This window comes from Ambystoma mexicanum, chromosome 10 (genome assembly GCF_040938575.1).
Source record: "Ambystoma mexicanum isolate Mex_15411 chromosome 10, UKY_AmexF1_1, whole genome shotgun sequence".
Taxonomy (NCBI): domain Eukaryota; kingdom Metazoa; phylum Chordata; class Amphibia; order Caudata; family Ambystomatidae; genus Ambystoma; species Ambystoma mexicanum.
The window spans coordinates 729,787,515-729,801,739 of NC_090932.1; the positions used below are offsets into that span (position 1 = coordinate 729,787,515).

Genomic DNA, 14,225 nt, shown 5'->3' on the forward strand with positions numbered 1-14,225 from the left:
GTCTTTTGACTTCTTGATGTCCTGCACCTGGTTTACAAAGGCAGGTTGTTCTTTTAATTAACCTAGGAATATATCGCTTGCATCTTGGAAATTGTTATATCGTACTTCTGCTGCAATGTTCCTATTCTCCGTTTTTCATGGTAACCTTGGCTTGGGTTGCTAACTACTACCTGGGCTATGCACATATGTATTTTGTTATTTCAGCATTTTGAGTTCTTGTGAAGCCGTCAGCCCTTTCCTTTACTTAGAAGCATGTTGCGGCTTCCATTTTGGAAAAGATGGCTACCCATTACTCTTGCATTTCTATGTTAGTAAGGTATATTCACACATTGTTCATCTTGCGCTCAGCGTATTCATTGCTTATTTTAGTATTCTTCATGTCTAATGCATGTACATGTGTTATTTAATTGTCGGTTTGTTTATTCTTGACATCTTGAATTGGTTAGAATGTGTCCATCTCCTGTTATACCTGCCTGGGATATGGGCGGTATGGTTGCCCTAGTGAGTAATGCTTCTCACCTATGTATTATTGGGCCGGGGGGGGGGGCGGGCAGTAGGTATGGATGACGTAACCATCTGCATCCAAACACCGGGTTCTCACCATTAGCCCCTCTCCACAGATAGGTGCAAAGTCTGGTCGCTTGCAGGGCCAGCTTTGCTGCTCGTGTCCACGGAGTTTCTTGCATGCAGCTTCCTCTTACTGTTTCCACCGCGCTTCTTGCAGGACATGCTGGTGAAACCATCATCGCTGCAGCCACAGGACACCTTCATGAGCGACACTGCAGGATCCATCCTACAGTACTTACTCGTGCGACCTGCCTATGAGCTTTGCATATGCAAAAGAGCTGAGCGGTTGTAGCCTGTATGCTCCAACACCAGGGGGAATGGAGATGACACAAAACCAGGCAGCCTGCTCCTTATGCCTGCACCTTATGCCAGCACGTGAGACGTACAACATGGCCACTACCACAGGAGGTCAAAGAGGTCTGCTATAGAGGACGTTTGGGCAGAAATAGGCAGGAATGGGTGGGATTAGCCATAGGGAATAGCGTAGCTAGGGGCAGGAATGAGAGGGCTCATAGCCAAACATCACAAGTCCCCTCCTCAAATGTCAATCGTCTGTGCCCTTCGTCAGATGACAGAGTCCTACCTAGATATACATGAAGCTGTATTTGAATACAATAGATTGGGCTTTATAGGTGTTGCAAGCGATACCCAATTGCACAAACTAAAAAGGGGTGGTGCAGCAACAGGTAATGGGTGCGGCAGAAAAGGCAGGTAAAGTTCCTGGGATAGGAGGACACAGGCAGCAGAAAGGGGAGTGGGCCGGCGCAGACATAAGGTAAGTGGGGTAATGTTCAGTGGAGAAAGCGTTCTGTAGAAAGATCAGCCAGAACCGGTTTTTACTCAAATTCTGAAGTAGACGTTTCCTGCAACATTCACAGAACATGTATTCCCATTAAGCAACTAAAACATCAGCAATCAAATCTTACCTGTGCATGGACACGAGCGCGGAGCGTCTTTTGGAGTAGTCTTTGGAAATTAGCTCTTGTGTGGGCACGGGAACGCAGGCAGGATCCGTACAGTACCACATTGAATCAGATACACTGAGCTTTAGAGCTTCAACCAAAACATGGAGATAATCGGCAGAATTATGATGCATCGCTATGGAAACCGAGAGGAGAAAAACAAAACTGAGAAAACAGAGCACAATGTTACCTGCAACAATTTATCATGTTTGCTTTATTTCTTTATTTTGCTAAATCAAATGTGTACTGAAAGGCACCTATTTGAAATAGTGTGCTTTCTTATATATGTATTGGAACCTGAGCATGTGCATAGCCATCCTTACCCTGAGACTCTGGGCAAAATAGTCTTAGAATGTCAATGAAGAGACTGATGCTTTAGTAACTGTCTGGATATTCAAAGCTAGAGGATGTCCGAATCAGGATGTATGGTTTAATGAGTGTTGTGAAAGATTAACGGAGCACCAAGCCCAGTGTACATTATGTATTTCCTTTTTTTCTCATCACATATGTATTTGTCAAATATAAAATACCTTTTGTCATTCTTATGTTCCCAAAACACTCTTTAATGTTATGCAAAGCAGGCTGGAAACCTCGCTGATGTTATTTGTCGCCTTCCCATTTCCTATAAGAGTAAAATAGGCGTGTACCAGAAAGTTCATCTTGAAATAGAAAACATGATAAAATATCAGAAAATATAGTACATCCTTATTCTAGGTCTTGGTAATGTGCTTTGCAGACTAGGGCAAATGCAACATTCTTATGATGGCTTCAAAAGATACTGAATGTGATCCTTTGCAATGAACATTGTAAAACTTTAAAAATAGCCAATTTCCAACGTTAGTAAGATTAAATAATTTCATGTTTTGTTCATGGATGCTGCTTTTGCAAAAAAAGCACAGACTCCTACCCCAAAGATTCCCGTTTTTTTCCCTCTGCTCACGCAGCTGTCATCAATGGCTGGGGTAGCTCTAGGCTCTAGCAAAGACACACACCTGACCTGACATCACTCTCACCCACATAGAAAGAGACAGAGAGCAAGACACATAGGGGAAGAGAGAGAGAGAGAGAGCAAGAGAGCTAGATCAGAAGGATGATGATGATAAACCGGGTGCAGCTGGTTTGTCAATATTCTTCTCCATTTTTTTTTCCAAGTGTCCAGTTTTTCGGATGCAACTAATAACAGTTTTAATTTGTTTCAGGTGAGTTTATTTAAGTGTTGCTCACACAACACCCAGGCCCAGAGAGAACCATAGCTAATGTTGATGGCCCAGCTTCCTCAATTTGAACATATCGTTGACTTCTCTTTGCAACAACACTACATTTGAAATGGTAGCAAGTGATCTCTTCTGGTGAATAAAGTAAATGTTTGTTTACATGATTGTTTACAATTCGTCAATAAAATACGAAGGTTAGCTTAGTGCGTAAAGTGCTAGCTGCTCTGATTGTTGCTGAATCCTGAAAAGCCTCTGGTAATCTGTAGAAGGCGCTGGGGTCTGAGATTATGCGAGGCCTGTCTGGTGAGGAGCAGGAGCGAGGACAGCTTGCAGCGCTACTTCCATCAGCGGCCGGTCTTGTTTCTCTATTTCTCTGACTCTCTCTCACTCTATCACTCTCTGATTAATGGCCACTGCATTGTCGATGTCAGTCTTGGTCTGCCTGTGGCTCCTGATAAAAAGTATGTCCACACCAATTGCTAATAAGCGCAGAAGGACGATACCACTTCAAATCAAGATCAGGACAAGTTCTCCATGCTAGTGACAAGGTTGTGCATGCTGTCTTTCTGTCTGCAATCAGTAAACTAGACCTGTGGTCCGTTTTTCCTGACTAGTACTGATAAAGACTGGCTACAGTACAATGCAAAAAAGGTATCGGGCGCCCCTCTCTCGGAAGAACATGGCATGATAACCTGTTCTTCGTTTTTTACCCACTGTGAGAGTCCCCATCTATCGCTTTTAGCTCACTGTACTTTTCACAAATGATGAAAAACCATTTGCATATCAGGTTTTTGTGCCGCCCACAAGGGCAGTCCAGCACTGAAATGCCTACATACCTCTTTTCTTCTATATCCACGTCTCTTGATTCTCTATACCCTGTTACTCTGTTCCATCCTACCCAGAAGCATAGTCTCTGTTCTGCCGAACGTCACTGATGCAAATCTGATGCAGACTCAGACTCTACTATGCTTTCCTCTGTGCACTCTGCCTTTGACATTGCTCTTAAAGTCTCACTATTCTGACCTTCTCCATTCCTACTCTTCATATCCCCACCGTCTCTTCCAAACACTATCTCATATTTTTCCCCCACCTTCTTCTGATCCTGCTCTTTCTTCTTACATCTCTGCTCATGATCTGGTCAGTACTTCTCTAAGGGCACTATACTTCATAACAATATCTCGTCCTCTTCCTGCCTGTCCTCTTTATTGCCTTTAGCTGTGGCTTCTCTGTCCACCTTCATAACTCTTTAGTCGATCCACTCCTTCTTCGCTTTCTTGCTGCTCTGCTTAATGCCTCTTTTATGAACGCTGTATTCCCCTCTCCCTCTCCTTTTAAATATTCCACTAACCTTCCCATTTTTAAAAAGCACTTGAGCCCTTCTCTTTCTTGTAGCGTCCACTTCTGGATTTCGTCCTCATCCCTTCACTGAGACTGCTCTTCTCTCTCTGCATCTACTTCTCTACTTTCTGCACTCTATGCCAAGCATTCTTCTCTTCTAATACTCCTCGATCTATCAGCAGCCGTTGGCACTGTAGATCACTCTCTTCTTCAGTCTTCTGGGTCCTCCTTTGGCTATCCCGGGCCTGTTCTAGCCTGGTTTGTACCCTGTCTGGGTGATCGCACCTATTCGGTTTCCTGGGCGGTTAATGTACCTTCTTCTCTTCCCCTCTCTCACGAGGTCCTCCAAGGCTCTGTACTTGGGCCCCTTCTATTCTCACATTACACTAGACCTCTTGCTGCTATTATCTCTTCTTTTGATCTTTCCCACAACAGCTATGCCGATGACACTCAAATCTTTCTATCCTTCTCTTCCTTCTCCTCCCAGATCCATGCTACCATATCAGTCTGCTGTTAGCCATTCAGACTTGGATGGCTAAACCCTACTTGGTACTCATTTCCTCCAAAACTGAGGCTCTATTTTTCCTGCCTCCTCAATCCCCCGCCCTCTGCCCTGTTTCCATTTCTTTTCCTCCCTCTCTCCTACCTACCTCTTCTACTGTTCATAATCCTGCTGTTCACTTTGCCTTTTCTCTTTCCTTTACTTCTCATATCTCCTGTCTTTCTCGCTCCTGTAGAGCCCACCTTTTTAAAATGTGCAAAGCATGTTCTTATCTTACCTTCAATGATACCAAACCTCTCATTTCCGCTCTCATGTTCAGTCGACTCTTCGCTGGCTCCCTTCTCACACCCGACTTAAGTTAAATTTTCTATGTGTGGTTTTAAAATCACTACATAATCTTTCTACTCCTTACCTCTCTTTGCTGCTCTCCTATTTCCTGTCCCGCTTTCTGCGCTCGCAATCCCTCTTTCTTTTTACTGTCCCTCATCTCCCTTATGCCCAGTCCTGCTTCTATTCCTTTACTCTTTTAGCCTTCACTGGAACACTCTGCCACTGGCTCTCCACTCTCTTCTTACCCTCTGTTTTGAACCCACCTTAAATAACTATTTTCTTTCCTCATGATGACTTTATTGTTTTTTTCCCATGCTGACCTTTGGTGTACTGTTTTTATTATACAGCTTTTTTGCATAAAGCGCTATAACCAGTGCTTAATTTGTGCCAGTGGTTGCCGGTGGCCAACACCGGCAGTCTTTTTTGGGCACCGGAACATGATTGGGCCGGCTGGCCACGTGTAATTGCTTCGGCTTCGTTGCAATTGCTTTGTTGTTCAACTTTCTTTCCTGCAAGCTTTAGCTTCCATCATAAATCATTCATTGCTTTGCAGGGCCTCAGCCTGGCCGGGCCTGGGAGTTCACGACAAGGACAGCCAATGAAAACCAACATTCTGTTGTGTTTGATACATTCTGTATAGTAACACAGAATGTATAGTTTTCATTGGCTGTTCTTCTTGCGAGCCACTGAAATGACATGGTGACGTGGGGGGGGGGGGGGGTAATGTGGGTCTGTTGAGTGGCGCGCCACCCTCACTTCACTTGTTGTTGTTAAGGCGTGGTTCACTGGTTGCAGTGACTCGTGAGAGCAGAGCCTCCCTCAGTCTCCTTGCACGAACGTGTGGTCCCGTGACGTGCATTGCGGCCTAGAAGGTCTATTGCCTAGTTGCTTCGCGTATGTTTAATTTCCAGCTCAGTAAGTAATTTCTTTTTGGACTGTGAAAAAAATGATGCATTTTTTGTTTGCAAATATTTTGTATCATCATGTCGGCTGCCGCCGGGCCTACATTACATTATTATTGCGGCGGCTCCGCGGCCGCTGCCGTGGATATGGTGCCGGGCCCGTGGCCGTGGCCGCCGGCGCTGCAATAATATTGTAAGTAAATGCTGCAGCAGCCATCTGATCATGATCATGATATGAGCCTCCCTTCTTCATGCCTACATGCGGCGGCCCACCGTAATCAGATGCTTAACCTGACAGCCATGATGCCCAGCAGACACGGACATCCATCCAACACCCCCACTTTCTAAAATGAAGGCCCGCGCCGCGTTCCTCCCGGCTGCAGCTTCTGCCTGCGCCTTGCGCTCGCGTGCTCTGACCGCTTTGGGCTTTCTAAAATGTCAGCAACCTGCCAGGTTTTATTCATGAGAATTTGGGAACCTCTGCCGACCTTTTCATTGATGAGGGGGTGTATTAAACGGCTAGAGGTATTATTAGAGGCAGTGTGAGTGGATGGACGCTCCCGTACCATGAGAGATGAAGTGGCGTATAGATAGGCCTCTTCAAAGCAGGCTGCGGCCTTTCATTGTGTCAGAAACGACACTTCCCGCCTGCACTTTCCACTGTGTTGACGCGAACAAACGTGCTATAAAACACGATTTATCACCTCTTCACGAGTAAACATCAGCCACGGCGTTTCTTTTTTCAAAGCCCGTTTCCAAGAGAGCCAGAACAGATAAAGGGGACGTGCAGTGCTCCTTTCTGACAAGCGTTTAGTCATAGGACGCAAGTTTCAGTGCTTTCTATGAAGGCACTGCAAATGTAATAAACAATGTCAAAATCTCCCATAAATCTATACAAAGTGGGTTTATTGATAATGATTTGTTACTGAAATAGCGCTTTCGCAAAAGCGCTGTAAATAGAGAATGTACATACACATTGGAAGCTGCAGAGGAATGCAGAGGAGTTAACAGTCCACTTTCTGTGATGTTGTCAGGGTGAAAACGGTGTGAAGTCCTTTCCCTATCAATATATTCAAAGGGCATATGATGCCATTTCCTGTTTGTGATGGTGTCCAACTAAGGGCACGTGAAGTCCCCTCCAATACAGCTGCTGTTTTGGCAAACTGACAACGTTTCTCGCACCCAGTAGCATGAAAGCCAGTTCCTACCTCCTTGGGAGGAGTGGGGGGTTGCGGCGAGAACTGCTGACTTGCCATGGGGGCAGATTGCAGCCCAACGCATCTGCCGAAACTGAATTACTTCAGCAAACCTGGCGCACACTGTTCTCCCGCTATTGTTCCTAATTCTTTTACAGTGGCTAACTACCATCAATTAACAGAAATAAAGACAGTTGATAAACGAGGTGCACAGTGGGGGAGTGGAGCCTGCTTCAGCATAAAGTGCTGGCATTTGGGACACTAGAAGAGGTTGGGGGCATCCCATAATGACGCACTAATATAGCACAGAAGACACAGCTGAAATGTGGATGTGACGGGTGTACTCCCCTCACACGCGACCTTTTTTTCCTCTAAGCCCCATTTATACATGTTTGAGTACACTTCATTGGTGTCCCTTCCAGGTAAGTGCCACAAAAGATGTATGATGTAATCTCCATCACCTCAATATAGATGATGGATTAGTTTCTCACTCCGCAAGCAATTATTGCTGGGCTGGTTTATTTATTTTGCATTTTTTAAAGCACTCACAGCCCCCGGGCATGGAGATGTTGTTACAGGTATTGTTTGTTTTTCAGTATCGTAATTGTTTTTTTTTGTCTTGGCTGCGTATTTATAATGCGCTTAAAAACCCAGAGGTTTCTAAGCTCGGACCCCGGGATCGAACCTGTGTTGTTTCGTGTAGTCTTGCTTCCACAGTGAACACGTTGACCCTGAGCTACCCTCTACTTTTGTGGCCGATTGTGAAACACTGGTTTACTACTGTCAAACTACATTTGCGTTTTTTTGTCTTTAAACGCACCGTTTTCAAATGGGATTACCGTACACCCTGGTTCAAAAAGGCGGCATCAAACACGTTCTCACATTTGCCAGAAAAAAGGCAAAAACGTGTGTTGTAATGCTTGGATGTGTAACTGGGGTTTATTTAAAGCGGGTGATGTAAATCTCAGTCAATAAACATGTGACCCAAGAGTGCCAGAATGAGTGAGCGATAATCCATGTTGGGGCCGGATATGGTGGCCGTGGCCCGCGGCCGCCGCAATAATAATGTAGGCATGAGCATGAATTGATTGAATCAATGATCATTCATGCCTACATTATTATTGTGGCGGGCGGCCCCGGGCGCCGTGGATATGGTGTCCTCCGGCCGCCCGCCGTAATAATAATGTAGCCCCGTGGAATGGATATTGTGGCTGTGGCCCGCGGCTGCCACAATAATAATGTAGACATGAATTGAATTTGAATCAATCATGCCTACATTATTATTGCGGTGGTCATGATGCCTACATTATTATTGCGCTGGCCCCAACCGCCGTGGATATGGAGGCCCGCGGCCGCCGCAATAATAATGTAGGCATGAATTGATTGAATCAATCATGCCGCAGAATACATTATTATTGCGCCGCCGTGTGGATAATATGGTGGCATTGGTGGCCCGCGCGCGGCCTCCGCAATAATAATGTTGAAGCAGACTAGTCAGCAGAGCAGAGGAATCAAGTCCAGTCATCAGCCGCCATTTCAAGTTTCTTGGCTATGCACTAGTCTTGCCGCTTGGTGATGGACAGTGTTATGAATGCCAGTCAGGATTAATGTCTATCCTAGAGTGGGGTGATTGAATGGTGATTTTGAAGGTTTGTACTGGAGCAAAGTGATTCCGCGTCGAGGGCCTCCATACTACAGTTGGGTGATTGATTGGGGTTTAAAGTCTATCCTAGACCTAGAGTGTGGTGAATGATAGTTTTCACGTGTTGTGCTGGAGCGGGGTTGTGGGCTGGTGGTGGGCCGATCTAGGTAGGTCTAGCACTGAACTGGCGCGGGCCGCGCATCCGCACTGTTGGGCGGGGCCGCGCCCGGCATTAAGGGGTCAATATTTTTTGGGCACTGGCACTTATTTTTTTACAAATTAAGCACTGGCTATAACTAAATACAAATACAAAAACACAGCAAGCTACCTACTTTGTACTAGTGGATTAGAGGTTGCTTTACAGCCTCTACCAGCTCAGCTCCAGAGTGATGTAGGAGGGGTTGTGTTGAAGATTTTTCAGAGAAGCAAGCACAGGATCATTAAGGATACTGTGTCTTCAGGTAGCAGAAGTTGGATGCTCTTCAGATCTGTGAATACCATGTCCCTTCTATTAAACCCTACCATCAACTGTGCTGCCCTGTTCTGGAACAATATAAGTGTTTCAAGGTTTTCAAGGCAGTTAGGAACTACCATGTAGATGCTGCCACAGTGGACCAATCCTGGATAGAGGCAGGGGTCTGGTGGCTTCCACATTGTGTTTAAGGTCTGATTCTAGACAGCCTGTATAGATGTGCAACCCACTTTATTTGGTATTTATAGTTGCTCCAGCAAGGTTTGCTGTTAGTTTCTTTTCGAGTCTCCCACAAAAAGGGAACAATGCAACAGGAACTAATTATACCTTTATCTCTGATTGCCCATTCATAGTCTCCATAAAACACACCAATAATTTGCCCTCCTAACGTGAGGCAGTCCAAATCTGGAAAATGTTATACTTCTGCAGAGTCAGACATTTCATAGTTACAGAGGGAGGGGGACATCTGCTGAAACTATCCAAACATTTGTGTTCCTAAGAAATCTAGATTTGGACTGTCTCTACTTATTACTGCTCCTTAGCAAAAAAATATTTTTTCCACATGCCCTACTCAATGGCCCACTATGCCTCACTCCCTAGCAACAGCCTACATTATTGTGAGAGTAGGTAAGGAACATGTAACTGTAAGTCACAACTTTACTGTCTAGATGTTCTAGCACCCTGTTCAATTCTCCTACGGACACTGCTTTACCTCTCATTGAACTCCACACCTCAATCGATACAAACTTTCACCCAAAATCTATCTGCAAAATCATACATGGAATGTGGTCTAAACATTAATTATTGCGGCCCTACTAATTGATACGCCCCCTTCATTTTAATTTGAAGCACTCATCTCTAGCTTTCCACGACCTAGCTTCATACCATTAGTCCCAATAACGATTTGCTTCTTTCAAGCAAGAAATACAAAGTTCCTTAAATACAGATCTGATCTCATTTTGAACTTGCAGAAAGGCCACTCAAAATCCAACTAACTTGGAACTGTACCCTTCGAGCAGATGACTAATGAGACCTCTTTACCACTTTCCTCTTAAACTATATCTCCACAATTGGCCTCTCTTAGCTACTCCAATTACCAACTCATAATGCTGGGGATGCTTGTAAACCTGACATCCCCTGTCCATCACCCCTTTCCCTTCCCTCCAACAATTATTCCTCTGATCCATTTTGACCACACAATAAACACCCTATTGACCAATGGCCCCACCCAAACCAAGATCACAATGTCACAATTCAAAAGAAAGCAATTAAAGCCAGCCTCAAACAATGTCGTGTATATTCTGTGATATAAACACAGGGCTTGAGGCTTCATTGTGATATGTTGTGCACAGTGTCAATGTCTGAATTATTAAATAAATAGATCTCCAGGTCACACTTTTGACTCTTGACAGGGTTGACTCAAACCTTCATCTTTTTGGATGAAGTTAATAAACTGAGGATCTTTCAATTGGGTAATAGTAACACCGGATCCTACAGAGATATTATTGGGTAGGGTGGCAATTCCAAAGCCATGTGCACTAGGTCTAAAAATACGGGCGGTCCAGATGTCTGCTTCAAGGAGGCACAACAAAGGTGTTTCAAACTCTGGTTTATACTTACCTGGATTGAACAAACAATTGCCCTGGTCAATCCATGTGACTGAGTATTGCATCTTAAAAAATGTAGTTGTAATGCACAGACTGAGCACAGATTGCCCACCTTGAATCCAAGTACAGATGGACACAGTTTTGGGGCCCATGGTGATCAGCGTTGACAACTATTGCAACAATTTCAAATACATTAGGCATCAAAAATGCTGAAGTAGTGCACTAGAGGTCAATGTTGAGTCACTGATAATAAATATGAAGGGAATTGGGTTTAACAATAAGGCCAAGACTGGACAAAGGCTGATCATGATATATTTTAGATGTTCAAAGAAAATATATAGATATACCTTTCACGTTCAAATCTTCCAATAGATTTAAGGTCATCAAAGCAGTGAGTCCTTGTCCATTTGGAGGCAACTCCCAGACTTTCACACCCTGCAGGAATGATACAAAACCATCGGCATTGTTAATCAAATTGTTTCCTTCCAGTCCTTGTCTCAATTAGCCTGACCGGCCAAATAAATGGAAATTGTATTTTGCACATTAATAATCAATGGGACTCATTACGAGTCACCCGGTATGGAAATAACGGTGGTGGTAAACCTGCCGGCACCGTTGTTTCCATACCGGGTGATCTCGAGTCCTGCAGGCGGAGGTGGAAACACCGGCCCCATCACGAGATGGTGCTGGTGTTTCCACTTCTCCATTCCCATTGAGTCCTATGGTACTCAATGGGAATGGGGATTTACCGAATTCCGCCTCTGGAATTCCCGGGTCACCGGGGTTGTAATGCCCCAGTAATTCTGGGAATCACAGAGGCGGAAGGGTAATACGAGTCTGGCGGTAACCTGCCAGAAATTCAGGCACAGTTACCGCCAGACTCGTAATGAGGCCCAATGTTTGAAAAAGAACTGGGAGTTTTCGGCTTAACAATGAAAGCCTAGTTCCTGGTACTGAAGTCAATCACGAAAACGTTTTAAACATATCTTCAATAATGACAAAGAAAGGGCATATATCTATGGGATGCCAAATTCACAAAAATAAGGACTACGTGTGTTTGCTGTTTTGATTAGGGTACAGAGTTGGCATATTTGGAAGTTCCCACAACATATCAGCGTTTACATCTTCATAATAATTGGGATACATGTATAATTTGCTCAACATAGTGATAGAGATTACACCTGCCCAGATCTATCACTCATCAGCAAAATGGGTGTTGCAGCAGGATTATACCAATCATACCTCTAACTTGACATGACACCTCAGCTGCAGTACGCAAAAGTCACTTTCCCAATAGGAATTTGACAAGTGCACCTCTCACAGAATGGGACACTAATACTGAAAGCTGCCCCTCAATGTAGGGCAGTGGTCTTCAAACTTTTTTGGCCAGGGCCCCCCTGAGCAAAATTTGGGCAGGTCGGGACCCCCCAGAAATGCCAAATGCACAGTATATATTGCACGCCGTCACCTGCTCCCATCACAGTCGCTGGGCTCCCTCATCCCACTCCTACCTAGTCGCTGGTCTCTCCCCACCCCATCACACACCCTGGGCTCTCCCCACTCTGCTCCCACCACTATCCCATGGTTCCCGCCCATTGTGCTCCCACCATAATCCCTGGGATCCCCCATCCCGTTCCCAACAGTCTGAGGGCAAGTGGCGGCTGGTGATTTTTTATTTTTTTTTTTTTTTAAGTGGAGGGCATAACTATTTCTGCCAAAAATGCAATAGCGACCGAGCATAGTGAGGGAGCTCGAACCAATAAGGGGAGGTTAGGGGGGGTTTCCCCCTGTGAATTTTTTTAAATAATGGGTTAAAATGTTGCATTGTAGAGCATACTTTGAACAAAAAATGGGTAAATAGCCAAACAGTTTGCAATTGGTGCTGGGAGTCCAGGGGGCAGGCATTGATATTGATATTTATATTTTATTTCTATCGCGCTCGTACACAAGTGTTTCAGAGCACAAGGCAAGGGAGGGGAACAGAGGAGAAGAAAACAGCCATCTTACTAGGCCCAGTAACATTGAGAACGCACAAGTGCGAGGGGGAGGGGAAAAGTGCATTGAAGGGGGGAGAAATGGAAAGTGCGAAGCAAAGGAGAAACAGATAAATAACAATAAATAAATAAATAATAAAGGCAACAAACAGTGGTAGTGCAGCCAGCAATTTGCAAGTGCTACGTTTAAGGCAGCAGACAGGGTAGGTCTGAGAAGTGCCGGAAGAAAGATGGTTCTCCTCAAGTTTTAGAGTGGCAGGGCGCTGTTCCAGAGGGAGGCCCCAGCCGAAGACAGAGATCTACCCCCAGCTTGTTTCTTTGATAAACGACTGACCCTGAGGGGGTCTGTACCCTGAGGGGGTCTGTATGTCTGAGGAGCTCCCCCTCAGACATACAGACATGCAGTGCCCCAGCCAGCATTTCCAATGAGCTATGCAATGCTGGCGAAGCAAAACGCCCCAGCACTTGCATGGCTCAGTGAGCATGTGCGGCTGGGGAACTAAACTAAACTGTCAAAGGGAAACTGTTTCCCTTTGACAGTTCAGCCAGCCCAGGAGCACTCCATTAGCTAGATAAAACAGTTGAGGGAGTGCCCACTGTTTCACTGGGCAGGCTCCTTAGCTCCTCCATAATGGGTGAGGGGCCACTGGGTGGGCGCCCCCTCGCCATTATGGATGAGCCGCCAGGCTCGGACAGGCCTATAGGGCAATGCCTGTATCAAAAATGTAAAATGCTAGTGTGGGCCAGTCAAAATGGGCCACCATTTTGGCCAATGTGGACCAGTTTGATGAGTTACTTAACTATGCAGTTAGCTGTGTTTTTCTCAACTTTCCTCTCCCCGTTCTACGATGTGCGGACTAGTATTTGTAATGTCCGATTTACATCGCACAATAGGTTTCTGTACTGTATGAATTTTTTCCTTTTAATTTATTTAGTTACGCACCTTTACGCTTCCCGATTTAAGTTACTTCTTGTCATTGAATGCCTAGAGATCTACACCTTCATTACAATATAACCTCGTTCCAAGATGGCCGACCTTGAGGCCCATTTACTTCTTAGTCCTTTTTCTTCACCTATTACTTCAGTCCTCTATTTATCTCCATGGTCACATGTAGTCTCCATGGTTTGTGAACAACAAGCCACTCGGCTGAACAGACTCTGCTCAGGATTGCCCCCCCATGCTCCAGGTAAGCGTGAATGCATGTGCATTTATCTATCTAGGGACCAGGGAAATAGTTCCTTAGTCTCATGATTCTTTTTTTTCTGTTTTCCTTACACTTTCTTTAGTTGATACTCTAACTGACCTATTACTGCCGGATTCTTCAGCTGTTGACCGGCCACACAATCTTGACATCAGTTGCATATCAGCTTTGAGAATTGTGCCATTTGCACATTCTTACCACGGTAAATCTTTACATTTTTTGCCTTGATTAAACACCATATTGTGTTTCCATTACTTCGTATCAGATTGCTAGGTATATTATACTAATCAGGACTTC

At 44.9% G+C, this 14,225-nt stretch overlaps 1 protein-coding gene across 4 annotated transcripts in view; it reads right to left on the minus strand.

Moving 5' to 3' along the window:
- The window catches only part of LOC138491689 (glutathione hydrolase-like YwrD proenzyme), an 846,074-nt gene that overhangs the window by 210,189 nt on the left and 621,660 nt on the right, over positions 1-14,225 (minus strand). For all 4 annotated transcript variants that reach the window (XM_069618367.1, XM_069618368.1, XM_069618365.1 and 1 more), the window contains 2 exons: positions 11,080-11,167; positions 1,494-1,665 (listed from right to left, as the gene is read on the minus strand). In XM_069618367.1, coding sequence (XP_069474468.1) covers positions 1,494-1,665; positions 11,080-11,167 — 260 coding nt within the window. The remainder of the gene's footprint in view (positions 1-1,493; positions 1,666-11,079; positions 11,168-14,225) is intronic.